Source organism: Anomaloglossus baeobatrachus, chromosome 5 (assembly GCF_048569485.1).
Source record: "Anomaloglossus baeobatrachus isolate aAnoBae1 chromosome 5, aAnoBae1.hap1, whole genome shotgun sequence".
Classification (NCBI taxonomy): domain Eukaryota; kingdom Metazoa; phylum Chordata; class Amphibia; order Anura; family Aromobatidae; genus Anomaloglossus; species Anomaloglossus baeobatrachus.
This window is the reverse complement of record NC_134357.1, coordinates 138,538,123-138,552,555: the sequence shown is the minus strand read 5'-3', so window position 1 is coordinate 138,552,555 and position 14,433 is coordinate 138,538,123. Positions and strand designations below refer to the sequence as shown.

The 14,433-nt window shown below is 48.2% G+C and overlaps 1 protein-coding gene across 1 annotated transcript in view; it reads right to left on the bottom strand.

Annotated features, from left to right (window-relative positions):
* PPA1 (inorganic pyrophosphatase 1) overlaps positions 1 to 14,433 on the bottom strand; it is a 109,422-nt gene that overhangs the window by 39,803 nt on the left and 55,186 nt on the right. Inside the window, exon 4 of the mRNA XM_075348929.1 lies at positions 12,511 to 12,630. Coding sequence (XP_075205044.1) covers positions 12,511 to 12,630 — 120 coding nt within the window. The remainder of the gene's footprint in view (positions 1 to 12,510; positions 12,631 to 14,433) is intronic.

Genomic DNA, 14,433 nt, shown 5'->3' with positions numbered 1-14,433 from the left:
TATATAGCCATTCCTAGTGGTGACCGTATACCAGCCTTCATCATATCTGGGGCTGGTGTACACAGTCTAAAACAGTCCAGATAGTGTCAGACTTCTCAGTAATTGTCGCTCCTAAAAAGCTGTTAGGTTCTTAGTGCGTCCGTGCTTGCATTTAAAAACCGCACGTGTGTGCCTGTCGGTGGCAGCGTACAGGTGCACGTTTTGCACAAACTATTATATAATGCACAAGTCTAGTGAATAATACACGTCAGTCAGCAGTGTCTGATAGTGTCAGACTTCTCAGTAATTGTCGCTCCTAAAAACCTTTTAGGTTCTTAGTGCGTCCGTACTTGCATTTAAAAACCGCACGTGTGTGGCAGTCGGTGGCAGCGTCAGGCTCCATATTGTCCCTGGATAGAGACGTGCATGATGGCCTGTAAACCTGAAGTGCCCATTGTAAGGAAGTGGGTCTATTGTAGTATAGCCCTTAGGCAGGGCAGCCAAAAATTTGGAGGCTCCACATTGTCCCTGGATAGAGATGTGCATGAGGGCCTCAAAACATTGTTCCCATTGCAAAGGAGCGGGTCTCCTGTCGTTGTAATGCCCATTCTGAAAGAATGGGTGAAAAAAATTTACCAATGGGGGTATACCTGAAACAACGGCCTAACTATTGTAACGGTCATCATGATGGCGCATGAGGAGAAGGAGGAGCAGTCCAGCGATTAGCCAAAGTCCAGAAGTGTGTTACCATGGGTGAGTGGAAGTACATGGCAAATTCCCGTTACAAACTTTAAATTCCGCTGTCATTTGCTGGTGGTGTGGTGAAGTCTGGCCCAATCCAACCCTTGTTCATCTTGATCAGTGTCAGCCTGTCAGCATTTTCAGTTGACAGGCGGGTGCGTTTATCTGTAATGATTCCACCTGCGGCACTAAAAACACGCTCTGACAAAACGCTAGCGGCAGGGCAGGCCAGGACTTCCAAGGCGTAGAGAGCCAATTCATGCCACGTGTCCAGCTTGGATACCCATTAATTGTAAGGCACAGAGGAATGTCGGAGTACAGTTGTTTGATCTGCAAGGTACTCCTTGAGCATCTGGGCAAACTTAGGATTTCTTGTGGCACTACCCCGCACCTCAGGGGCTGTGGTATGTGAGGGGCTGAGAAAACTGTCCCACATCTTAAAGACTGTTCCCCTACCTCTGTCGGATTGGACTTGTGCCCCTCTCGGCTGTACGCCTTGGTTGTCCACTGATTCCTGACCTATGCCGCTAGCGTTTTGTGAGGGGAATGCTTTGCCTACTTCCGTGACTATGGCCTTCTGGAACTGCTGCATTTTGCCTGACCTCTCCGCCTCGGGAATAAGAGACAAAGTTCTCCTTTTAGCGTGAGTCTAACAGTGTTACCAACCAGTAATGATTGTCGGCCAAGATGTTCTTAACCCCTTCACCCCCGGCCACTAAAACACCCTAATGACCGGGCCATTTTTTGCAATTCTGACCAGTGTCACTTTGACAGGTTATAACTCTGGAACGCTTCAACGGATCCTGGTGATTCTGACATTGTTTTTTCGTGACATATTGTACTTCATGTCAGTGGTAAATTTAGGCCGATATTTTTTGCGTTTATTTGTGAAAATTTAGGAAATTTGGCGAAAATTTTGAAAATTTCGCAATTTTCAAACTTTGAAAATTTATGCCCATAAATCTGAGAGATATGTCACACAAAATAGTTACTAAATAACATTTCCCACTTGTGTACTTTACATCAGCGCAATTTTCGAAACAAATTTTTTTTCCGTTAGGAAGTTAGAAGGGGTCAAAGGTCATCAGCAAATTCTCATTTTTCCAACAAAATTTACAAAATAATTTTTTTTAGGGACCACATTACATTTGAGGTGACTTTGAGAGGCCTAGGTGACAGAAAATACCCAAAAGTGACCCCATTCTAAAAACTACACCCCTCACACTGCTCAAAACCACATCCAATAAGTTTATTAACCCTTTAGGTGCTTCACAGGAACCAAAGCAATGTGGTAAAAATCAATTGTTTGGGCGCACGGCAGAGCTCGGAAGGGAAGGAGCGCCATTTGAATTTTTGAACGCAAAATTAGCTGCACTCATTAGCGGACGCCATGTCGGGTTTGAAGACCCCCTGAGGTGCCTAACCAATGGAGCTCCCCCACAAGTGACCCCATTTTGGAAACTATAGCCCTCAAATAATTTTTCTAGATGTTTGGTGAGCACTTTGAACCCCTGGGGGCTTCACAGAAGTTTATAGCGTTGAGCCGTGAAAAGAAAAAAATTTTTTTTACCACAAAACGGTTGCTTCAACTAGGTAGTTTTTTTATCACAAGGGTAACAGGAAAAAATGCACCATAAAATGTATTGTGCATTTTCTCCTGAATACGCAGATACCTCATATGTGGTGGAAATCAAATCTTTGGACACACGGCAGTGCTCGGAAGGCAAGGAGCGCCATTTGAATTTTTGAGTGCAAAATTAGCTGCACTCATTAGCGGACGCCATGTGGGGTATGAAGACCCCCTGAGGTGCCTAAACAATGGAGCTCCCCCACAAGTCACCCCATTTTGGAAACTAGAGCCCTCAAATAATTTTTCTAGATGTTTGGTGAGCACTTTGAACCCCTGGGGGCTTCACAGAAGTTTATAGCGTTGAGCCGTGAAAAGAAAAAAAATTTTTTTACCACAAAACGGTTGCTTCAACTAGGTAGCTTTTTTTTTTCACAAGGCTATCAGGAAAAAATGCACCATAAAATGTATTGTGCATTTTCTCCTGAGTACGCAGATACCTCATATGTGGTGGAAAGGAATTGTTTGGGCGCATGGCGGGGCTCAGAAGAGAAGGAGCGCCATTTGACAGCAAAATTGGTTGGAATCATTAGCGGACGCCATGTCACGTTTGGAGACCCCCTATGGTGCCTAAACAGTGGAGATCCCCCACAAGTGACACCATTTTGGAAACTAGAGCCCTCAAATAATTTTCTAGATGTTTGGTGAGCACTTTGAACACCTGGGGGCTTCACAGAAGTTTATAGCGTTGAGCCGTGAAAAGAAAAATTTTTTTTTTACCACAAAACGGTTGCTTCAACTAGGTAGCTTTTTTTTTCACAAGGGTAACAGGAAAAAATGCACCATAAAACGTATTGTGCAATTTCTCCTGAGTACGCAGATACCTCATATGTGGTGGAAAGTAATTGTTTGAGCGCATGGCGGGGCTCAGAAGAGAAGGAGCGCCATTTGACTTTTCAGACGCACAGACGCAGTGCACTGATCGGCCGCTGCAGGACGCACGGTCGGATGCGATAAAAAAAAGCGTCGGGGATACGTAAAAAAAAAAAAAAAGTCACGCCAAAAATGGACCATGGATGCAGATATGTTATGTGCATCCCTGATCAGCGCTTGGCGGGATGCACGGACGGATGCGATACAAAAAGCGTCGCAAATACGGAAAAAAGTCACGCCAAAAACTGACCACGGATGCAGATCCGTTATCTGCATCCCTGATCAGCGCTCGGCGGGACGCACGGACGGATGCGATACAAAAAGCGTCGTGAATACGGAAAAAAGTCACGCCAAAAACTGACCACGGATGCAGATCAGTTATCTGCATCCCTGATCAGCGCTCGGCGGGACGCACGGACGGATGCGATACAAAAAGCATCGTGAATACGGAAAAAAGTCACGCCAAAAATTGACCATGGATGCCGATCCGTTATGTGCATCCCTGATCAGCGCTTGGCGGGACGCACGGACGGATGCGATACAAAAAGCGTCGGGGATACGGAAAAAAAAGTCACGCCAAAAATTGAGCAGGGATGCCGATCCGTTATCTGCATTCCTGATCAGTGCTTGGCAGGACGCACGGATGGATGAGGTGTAAAAATGGACAGGGGATACGGAAAAAAAAAAAAAGTTATACTCACAGTACCCAGAGGACTAGCAGGAGGATCACTGACCAGAAGAGCTGCAGAGGAACAGATGGCAGAGAGATGGACAGCTTTACAGGAGCAGCAGGCAGATCAGCAGAATGCCCAGGAAGGACCCAGCGATGAACGCAGATGTGATCAGGCCGGTGAAGACAGGTAAGAGGACGTCGGGGGAGAGCAGAGGGGGGGTGAGAGCAGAGGGGGGGGGGAGAGCAGAGGGGGAGACCGGAGAGGGAGCTGCAGAAGCAGAATAGAGATAATGGGGGAGGCAGTCAGATCGCGGGGGGAGCAGATCGGGATGTCGGGGGGAGCAGATCGCGGGGGGGGGCACGGCAGGGGCTATCACGGCAGCGCGCACGGGCTGCAAAGTGAGCACAGTACTCACGTGCAGCAGCAGCGGTGACCTCAGCTACGGCGGCGGCGGCAGCAGCAGCGGTGGCGTGGTACCACAAGTACCAGCCACTGCACGCTGCATACATGTTGGGGGAGGGCTCGCAGGCCAGCACAGGCCTGGGGAGGGCGGCCACCGGCAGATCAGACCGCCCCACTGCACACTGATTGGAGCGATTGCGCGTCATAGCACGATCGCTCCAATCAGTGCTGCAGGGGCTGGGGGCGGCATGTTTGAGGTCCACCTATGATATGCTGCAGCAGCTGCGGCATCTCATAGCTGGATCTCACAGGATCGCACTAATTCGGGCATTATTTTTGCCGAAATTAGTGCGATGTGGTTGGCGGTTCAGATTTGAACAGCCAATCACATCGATCGTCGATAGGGGGTGGCGATGCCGCCCCCCCTGGGGTCAAGCAAAGGTCCCCTGCTGTAAGAAAGAGCAGGGGACATCATTTGAAAGCCGTTGCTATGGCCACGGCAATCAAATGAAGTTTAGGCAGTAAAATTACGTCCCTGGTCGTTAAGTCACGTTAAAATAGGACGTAAATTTTACTGCCCGCGGTCGTGAAGGGGTTAACGCGAGGGTCACGAGACAGGCAGCTTACCATAAAGTCAGCCATGTGTGCCAGACTCTTAACAGCCATCACTTCAGTATCCTGACCAACACAATGACTGAACATGCTGTCCTCCTCCTCCTCCTCCTCATCATCTACCCTGTCCTCTGGCCAGCCACGCTGAACCGAGGATATGACTGCATGTCATATCCTCAATTTGGCCGGAGAGTTGCTCAATGTCTTCATCCTCCTCCTCGTCATAGTCCTCCACTGCACGTTGTGATGAGATGAGGCTGGGCTGTGTGTTATCAACCACACCCACTACTGTTTGTTGCTCAAACTCATCGCGATCCGCCTGCAATGCATCATGGTTGTTTTTTGAACAGAGACCATTTTAGAAGGCAGAGAAGCGGTATGGTGACGCTAATAATGTCGTCATCGCCGCTCACCATCTTGGTGGAGTCCTCAAAGTTTTGGCGGATGGTACATAGGTCGGACATCCATCTCCACTCCTCAGGTGTTATGTGTGGAGTTTGACCCATTTCCCTACGGCTTAGGTGATGCAGGTACTCAACAACTGCCCTCTTCTGCTCACATATCCTGACCAACATGTGCAGAGTTGAATTCCAACGAGTGGGGACATCACACACCAGTCTGTGAGCCGGAAGATGCAAATGGCGCTGAAAGCCGGCAAGGCCGGCTGAAGCAGTAGGTGACTTTCGAAAATGTGCAGACAGGCGGCGAACTTTTACCAGCAGATCAGACAGCTCTGGGTATGACTTTAGAAACCGCTGAACCACGAGGTTGAGCACATGGGCCACGCATGGACCATGTGTCAGCTGGCCTCGCCTCAAAGCCGCCACCAGGTTCCGGCCATTGTCACACACAACCTTTCCTGGCTTTAGGTTCAGAGGTGTGAGCCAGTGATCTGCATGCTGTTTCAGAGCTGTCCACACCTCTTCTGCATTGTGGGGTTTGTCACCTATGCAGATTAGCTTCAGCACAGCCTGTTGCCGCTTCGCCGAGGCAGTGCTGCAGTGCTTCTGTGTCGCCCTGGACAAGCCAGGGGCCACAGAGCACAACACTTAAACACCCCACACTCCCTGCAGGCACATCATAGTCAAAACACAAAATCCTTGTTGCCTTCCCCAGGGGCTGTTGTCCACACCAGGGGGTGGAGCCAGGCGGTTGGTCTCCACCCACCAAGGAGTTCACAGTACTGGAGGAGGGAAAACACAGGCAGTGAGAGTTAAGCTAAGGAAGTGGAAGGAGGAAAGTAGTAGAGAGGAGAAAAGTGATAGCAAAGAGCCTGAAGTTGGTCCGGGTGTGTGGCCCGGACAGGACAGCAAGGTTGGCAGGATGTGGTGACCGTCTGCAGTGGAGGCCGATTGGAGTCTGCCGTAAGGACCGTGGACGGGTGGTGACCCGGCGGTACCGGACCGGTATACAAAGAAGCCAGCACCATTGGCAGGGGCCTTTCGGATCCCGGCAAGGCTTGGTGTCGCCGTGAATTTGCCAAATCCGTTAGTGAAGGGGGACCTCCGGGTTTCCAAACAGCCAAGTCCCGATAGAAGGCAACCGTCCAACCGTGAAGGGGAGACACCGCCACCGCCAAGGGCAACCGTCTCCCAGGGCCAGCGCCTGTGGGCAAAAGGGGCTCCTCCGGCCCATATCCAGGTCGGGGAGCGGGTTACCAGTGGGAAACCATCACTACCAACACTTAACTTAGGTGCAGGGAGAGACAGTCATCACTAACCTGCAGGGAGGAACAACCGCAGCCGTCCGAGGGACCCGTCCATCCAGCCACTTGTTTTACCGTGAACTGTGTCATCATCATTGGGCTGAGTGAGTACCTCCGTGCCGTGCGGCACAGCGCTGCCCCTGCGACCCTGCACCTCATCAGGCCCCGCAACCCGCCTGTCATCCATCTCTACCCCATCACCGTGCCCCGGGACAACCAACCCCCCTACCCACGGAGGAGAGAAATAACAACAAAGCTGCTCCCTGTCACAGGCTCCCGGGATCCCCGTCCAGAGCAGCGGTGGTGTCCACACAATCACCAGAACTGTGGGTGGCGTCACGGACAATATCCCCAAAACCCAAACCCCCCCTTTTCACTCACGGGTGAGGAGCGCCGCTCGAGTCCCCGGGATCCGGCCATCGCTCGAGCCACAGAGCAGCAGCAGCCGTAGAGCAGCGGCAGCCGGACCCGAGCAGTGGGAGAGCGCACCGTCCCCTCCTCCGCCCGCGACACTTCCAGCTTGGGACTGGTGTGGAGGGTAAAGTGGATGAGGATGCGCAGGAGGAGGAGGAGGCTGAGGAGCATGACATTCCGGAGCTGTAGAGTGTGGGTGAAACCCTGACTGAGGTAGGGCCTGCAAAACTTGGTGTGGGAAGGAAGTGTTCCGTCCCTCGCTCAGACTGGGTCCCAGCTTCCACAATATTAACCCAGTGTGACGTCAACGAGATGTAGCGGCCTTGCCCACAAGCACTTGTCCACGTGTCTGTGGTTAGGTGGACTTTGGCTGAAACAGCGTTGTTCAGGGCACGTGTGATGTTTTGTGACACGTGGTTATGCAATGCGGGGACGGCACACCGGGAGAAATAGTGGCGGCTGGGGACCGAGTAACGTGGGACAGCTGCCACCATCAGGTCGCGGAATGCTTCTGTCTCCACCAGCCTAAAAGGCAACATTTCCAGCGCAAGCAGTCGCGAAATGTTAGCATTTAGAAGTGTGGCATGTGGGGCGTTGGCAGTGTATTTGCGCCTGCGTTCAAAAGGTTTGCTGAATGGATAACTGAACGCTGCGCTGGGACAAGGACGTGCTTGATGATGGTGTTATTTCTGCGTGGGCAACTGCAGGTGCAGGGCCGGAGGAGGCTTGTTCGCGGGCAGCATGGACAGGGGATTGGCTCGCATGCACAACAAGCGAATTCGTAGCAGTGACATCAGCAAGCACTGCTCCTCGACTCTGTTGTACATCCCACAAAGTCGGGTGCTTGTCTGACATGTGCCTGATCATGCTGGTGGTGGTCAGGCTGCTAGTTTTGGTACCCCTGCTGATGCTGGCATGGCAGGTGTTGCAAATGGCCTTTTTAGAATCATCTGGAGCCAAATTAAAAAACTGCCAGACTCGGGAAGACCTAACATTTGTACAGGCACCTTGTGTCGTGTTGTTGTTCCGGGGAACAGTTGCCTGATGTCTGCCTGGGGCCACCACCCTGCTTCTTACTGCCTGTTGGGATGCTACGCCTCCCTCCCCCTGTGCACTGCTGTCCTCGCTCTGCATATCCTTCTGCCAGGTTGGGTCAGTTACTGGATCATCCACCACGTCGTCTTCCTCTTCCGCACCCTGCTCCGCCTCCTGACTTCCTGACAATTGTGTCTCATCATCGTCCACCCCTTGTTGAGACACGTTGCCAACTTCGTGAGAACGTGGCTGCTCAAATATTTGGGCATCTGTACATACAATCTCGTCATGGCCCACTTCAACAGGAGCTGGCGAGAGGCCAGAATGTGTGAATGGAAACGTGAACAGCTCTTCCGAGTGTCCAAGTGTGGGATCAGTAATGTCCATGGACGTGTACTCGGCCTGGTGGTAGGAAGGAGGATCAGGTTCTGAAATGTGCGGTGCAGTATCACGGCTACTGACACTTGACCGTGTGGAAGACAGAGTGTTTGTGGTGGTGCCAATCTGACTGGAAGCATTATCCGCTATCCAACTAACAACCTGTTGACACTGGTCTTGGTTCAAGAGCGGTGTACTGCTGCGGTCCCCAAGAATTTGGGACAGGACGTGCGAGCGAGTAGATGTGGCCCTTTGTTGTGGCGAAATTAGAGCTTGCACACGACCTCGGTCTCTGCCTGCACCACCATCACGTCCACTTCCTTGTTCGTTGCCAACGCCCTTGCGCATTTTGCAATGCTGTGCTGATGTGTATTCACTAGACTTGTGTGTTATATCCAAGTTTTTGCAAAACGCACACAAGTGCACCTGAACGCTGCCATCAACAGGCACACACGTGCGGTTTTTAAATGCAAGCACGGATGCACTAAGAACCTAACAGGTCTCTATCCAGGGACAACGTGGAGCCTCCCAATATTTGGCTGCCCTGCCAAAGGGCTATACTACAATAGACCCACTTCCTTACAATGGGCACTTCAGGTTTACAGGCCCTCATGCACGTCTCTATCCAGGGACAACGTGGAGCCTCCCAATTTTTGGCTGCCCTGCCAAAGGGCTATACTACAATAGACCCACCTCCTTACAATGGGCACTTCAGGTTTACAGGCCCTCATGCACGTCTCTATCCAGGGACAACGTGGAGCCTCCCAATTTTTGGCTGCCCTGCCAAAGGGCTATACTACAATAGACCCACTTCCTTCCAATGGGCACTTCAGGTTTACAGGCCCTCATGCACGTCTCTATCCAGGGACAACGTGGAGCCTCCCAATTTTTGGCTGCCCTGCCTAAGGGCTATACTACAATAGACCCACTTCCTTCCAATAGGCACTTCAGGTTTACAGGCCCTCATGCACGTCTATATGCAGGGGCATTGGTGAACCTCACAATTTTGGACTGCCCTGGCAAAGGAAAATACTACAAAGACTCACTTCCTCAAAATGGGCACATTAGACTCAAGAGGCCTTCATGTACGTCTCTTCTCAGGGACATCGGAGTGCCACACAATGTTTTCACGTAAAATCTTTCATGTAATCTCCAAAAGTAACATACACCAGCTCTATCTCACTATTGGGTATGTGCCCTTAACATTTCCGCCATGAAAATTCATTTTGGTGTCATTTTTGAAGGTTTTCTGGTGAGTCCGTAAAAATGGCGTAAAACGCGGACAATATTGTTCACAGCTGTGACTTTTGAGTGATAAATGCTTCAAGGGGTCTTCCCCATGCTGTTGCCATGTCATTTGAGCACTCTTCTGAGACTTTTGTGACATTTTTAGGGTTTCTACATGCTGCCGGGGGTCATTTCATAAAAATACTCGGGTCTCCCATAGGATAAACTTTGGGCTCGGTGCTCGGGCAGAGTACACGAGTATCTTGGGATGCTCGGCCCGAGCCTCGAGCACCCGAGCTTTTTAGTACTCGCTCATCACTAGTGATTACTGTTGAGATCCTAGGATGATGGGAAGAGGGAGGAGCTAGAGGCAGAGCTCTGCCCCTTCCTCTTCGATCTACTTAGAATCTCATCAGGAGCAGCTCTCATCTCCTCTCAGTGATGGGAAAGTCTTCACTGAATACAGATTTTACCTCAGAATTGGTCAGTCATTATGAAAATTCTCAGAAAAACTAAATTTTTCTGATAAGATCTATTACAAAATTACTTATTTTCATATTTACTACTAATTAAAATGACGGTTACACCTTAGGCCTCCATGGTCTCCCCAGGTTGTGTCCCTGCCCTGCACCAGCCTCTTTAGGTTGATTGACTGGTCACGGTGTGTGAGGTCAGGCATGGAAATCAGACAGTGAGCCCATCAATCAAGCTAAAAGGGTTGGTTATAGGCTGGTAAACCACCTGGGTGGGGAGGAACTGGCTCCTTAAGTGCTCTGCCACACCCATATCACTTAGCAATTTAATTCAGATGAAAATGAGGTGTTAATTTCTTGGGAATGCAGCAACATACAGAAGTTTATACCTGTTGAAACCAGGATATCTTCTAAAGGCCACTTTACACGAAACGACATCGCTAACGAGATGTCGTTGGGGTCACGGAATTCGTGACGCACATCCGGCCTCGTTAGCGATGTCGTTGCATGTGAAACACACAAACGGCCGTTAACGATCAAAATTACTTACCTAAATCGTTGACACGTCGTTCCTTTCTTGATTATCGTTGCTGTGCAGGACGCAGGTTGTTAGTCGTTCCTGCGGCAGCACACATCGCTACGTGTGACACCCCAGGAACGAGGAGCATCACCTTACCTGCGGCCGCCCGCAATGAGGAAGGAAGGAAGGAGGTGCGCGGGATGTTCGTCCCCGCTCATCTCTGCCCCTCTGCTTCTATTGGGCGGCTGCTTAGTGACGCCGCACGAACCGCCCCCTTAAAAAGGAGACTGTTCGCCAGCCACAGCGACGTCGCTAGGCAGGTAAGTATGTGTGACGGGTGTAAGCAATGTTGTGCGCCACGGGCAGCGATTTGCCAGTGACGCACAACAGACGGGGCGGGTACGCTCGCTAGCGATAGCGATATCGCTGAGTGTAAAGTGCCCTTAAGGCCTGCGGTTGCTTTTACTGACAGATTCCCTTTAAATGAAATATATGCAATGCACAAACTAAAGTGTGAGCTTCTCCTTAAAGAGTATATTTGTCATATAAAACATACTGTACATCCTGAAAACATAAAATGAACCATTAAAAATTGATTAATCATGTGCAGGGATTGTCAATACCTTTAGGCCAAATTCAAAGTAATGTAAAAATAAAATCCTTGCATGCAGAGATTAAAGAAAGAAGCATTTATTTGGAGATATACATTCAGGCCATAATACCTTTAAATATTAATATCTTCCTTCCAGCACATAATCAGACTCAGTAACACTTAAAAATCATTATTATGATCAGCAATTTCTCAGAAAAGCCTGACAAACTCTTGACAGCTGCCCACGGCCAGCTCATCTGCAGTCAGAAACTTCCTTGTTCCGTGGACATACGGTAAATATTTTAGTATAATATTTGGTTATCATCCACTGGAAACCTAACTAAGAACCTCATGTTAAGTTTTGTTTCATATTTTAATTTGAATGTATACGTCCACTTCCCGGTGACCCCAAACCTCTTGATGTTGTAGCCATTGTTGCTGAGGGGAGGTTGTGTGGTCTACAGCCATGGGGGCTTTATGGCCATAGTCGGGCACCTGGGTCGCTACCCTTGTTGGTATGGTGTTAGGGGCCCATTAAGAAGTTTGCGGTGATGTGGCACTGGGCTCATACAGTCTGATCAAAATATTAGCTAAACTTTGTATTCAGTTTTGAAAAGTTTGCCTAGCTATAGTACATAAATGTATGAAATATGGCCATTGTTGAGGGGAGATCGTGTGGCCACGGTGACGTGGCACTGGGCTCATACAGTCTGATCAAAACATTAACTAAACGGTGTTCAGTTTTGAAACGTTTGCCTGGCTATAGTACATCAATGTATGAAATCTGGATGCCCTATGTTGTCCTATATCCTTGGTATATTTGGTAAAATGGCTCTTGCCAATTTAGTATTGGTTTGCAAGAAGACATTTCAGGCTGGAAAAATCCAAGACCTACACCAAAGTTCTTTATTTCAGAAGCAGAATAGTGGATCCTTGTGTATTTAATGTAATAACAGTCTTAAAAGGTGCAAGACAAATATGGGAGCTTTCCAGATGTAGCAGCACTGTATTCTAGAAACCCAAGAATAGAAACTGGAAAGAGTAAATCACTAATGGCAACAAAACCACTAAGAAAATCTGAAAATAGTCTGATTATATGCTAGCTCTGGGAATCCTCTGGCACAAATGTTCTACTTTACAGACATTTTAGAAGACACAATCCATAAATGACACGCAGTGCTTGGCATCAGGACTACTGTTCAGAAGAACAGCCAGTGTTCCAGTTTATCCAGAGCTTGTGGTTTTAATAGATTATTACCTGTGGGAGGGCTCCATAATTCCAGATATAGCCCTTGTGAGGGAACACATTGGCCACGTAACGAAGCTTGCCTTTTTTCACATCTTGCTTGATGGGATTCAATGGGTCTTTTGTGGCAATCTGGAAACACAAGTAAAAACAGTTGGTTACTGGAAGCTTTTACAGGATTCCAGTAGGTAAGAATAAGTGAAAAATAAAATGATCAGCGTGGCATGAGCAACACCTAAGCTGGAGAACAAGTCAGCAGAAAGCCCACACACGTCAAGCCGGGATATGAGAGCAATTCGGAGTCATGTTCTGTTCTTGCTCATTGCCGTCTCACATTCGGCTTCAGAGATGGAATAGAAATAGGTCTTTAGATGAGGATAATTTGTGCTTTTGTGTCAAGGATATATAGACATTGCACTAACCCTTCATTGTAACGGAATGTTAGAAACTAGAAGCTTTTGTAAGCTTTACTATAATATGATCACGCTCCATGTTTAGAGTACATTATATCGCAGCTGCAATATTAAAGCCACTTAATATTGTACACATCTCTCGTGCTGCCAAAAAATCTTTGACCCATCATGGCATGTAATGTACAAGACTACTGAAGGTGCTCTGTGGTCTCTGACAAAATAATGTCCGCAACTTAACGGACCTAAACAATCTGCAATGTTGAGATGTTCATAGATTGGCCTATATTTTCTACCACATATCACAGAAGGTTAAAGCAGGTTGAACCTGGTCATGTCCTTCATGCCATAACTGAACAAGCCTTGTAGAGCGGTAGGGCACATTATGCTGCCAAATGGGAGGCCACCACCATTACAGAATACCATTTTCTAAAAGTGGTGTATTTGATCTTCAATGTTTAGGTAAGGGGTACATGTCAAAGTAACATCCAAATGAATCCTAGGACCCAAGTTCTCCCACCAACCATTGCCCAAAGTGTCAAGCTACATTCACAGACTTGGTTTCTTCACATCCTTGTGCCACCTCTTCTCCAGGTAAATGACAAACAAGGAACCAGACTGATCTTTTTACATAATGTTGTGATTTATTAGGTCAGGTCACCTCTCAATGCGTCACTGTCCAGTTCGGATTTAAAATATTTTAAATGTGACCATTGAGGTCACTTTAGGTGCAGAACATGAGTTTGCATATGAACTCTGACTATGCAGTCTCATTTGCAGCAAGTGGTGATGCTCTGTGTGTACGGACATCTTTTATCACTAGCTGCCCCATGTATCTTACACTTTGACAGGTGCCATTGTCACTAGTCAATGTAATGCAGTTTACCTATAAAGGGGTTAACACTGACAAAAGCCATTCTCCAACTTTGTACATGCTGACAACTGAATTATTACCTCCATAAACCACATGCCTGGAGTTTCTTTGCATCACTATTAAAATTTTAAAGGAATTTAAGATGTTATTCTCCTATTCTTTCTTCATAAGCACATCGCTCCTGTCTCTTGGCTTCCTGTTTGCGGGATGCACCTGAGGATTGACTGCTGAGAATAGCGGTGTGATCTGAACTCTGCGCTCTTCTATGCTGCTGGCAGAGGTGCTAGAGTTGACCACAAGAGCTTGTAAGTGCAGGGCTCCTTGCCCAGACCATGTGCTACCTCAGAGGTGGCCCAGCAAGCTAGGCAATGAGCAAAAACTATAGAATTAGAAATCCATTTGTCCTTGCAAACAGATTGTGAATAAAACATGTTGTAAAGTTGTTTGACCTTTTAGAAGCACTTTACAATTTTACCCATTTATGATTATGAAAAGACCCCTTGGTCAGCCATAGACAATAGATTGCATGAAAATCTCTAAACTGAAATAATTTAGTCATTTCTACAACCATGACAGAGCATTTGCACAAAATTCATGGAGATGTGCTTTTTGGATAGGAGTCACGGATCAAAAATTACCAATACAAATCTA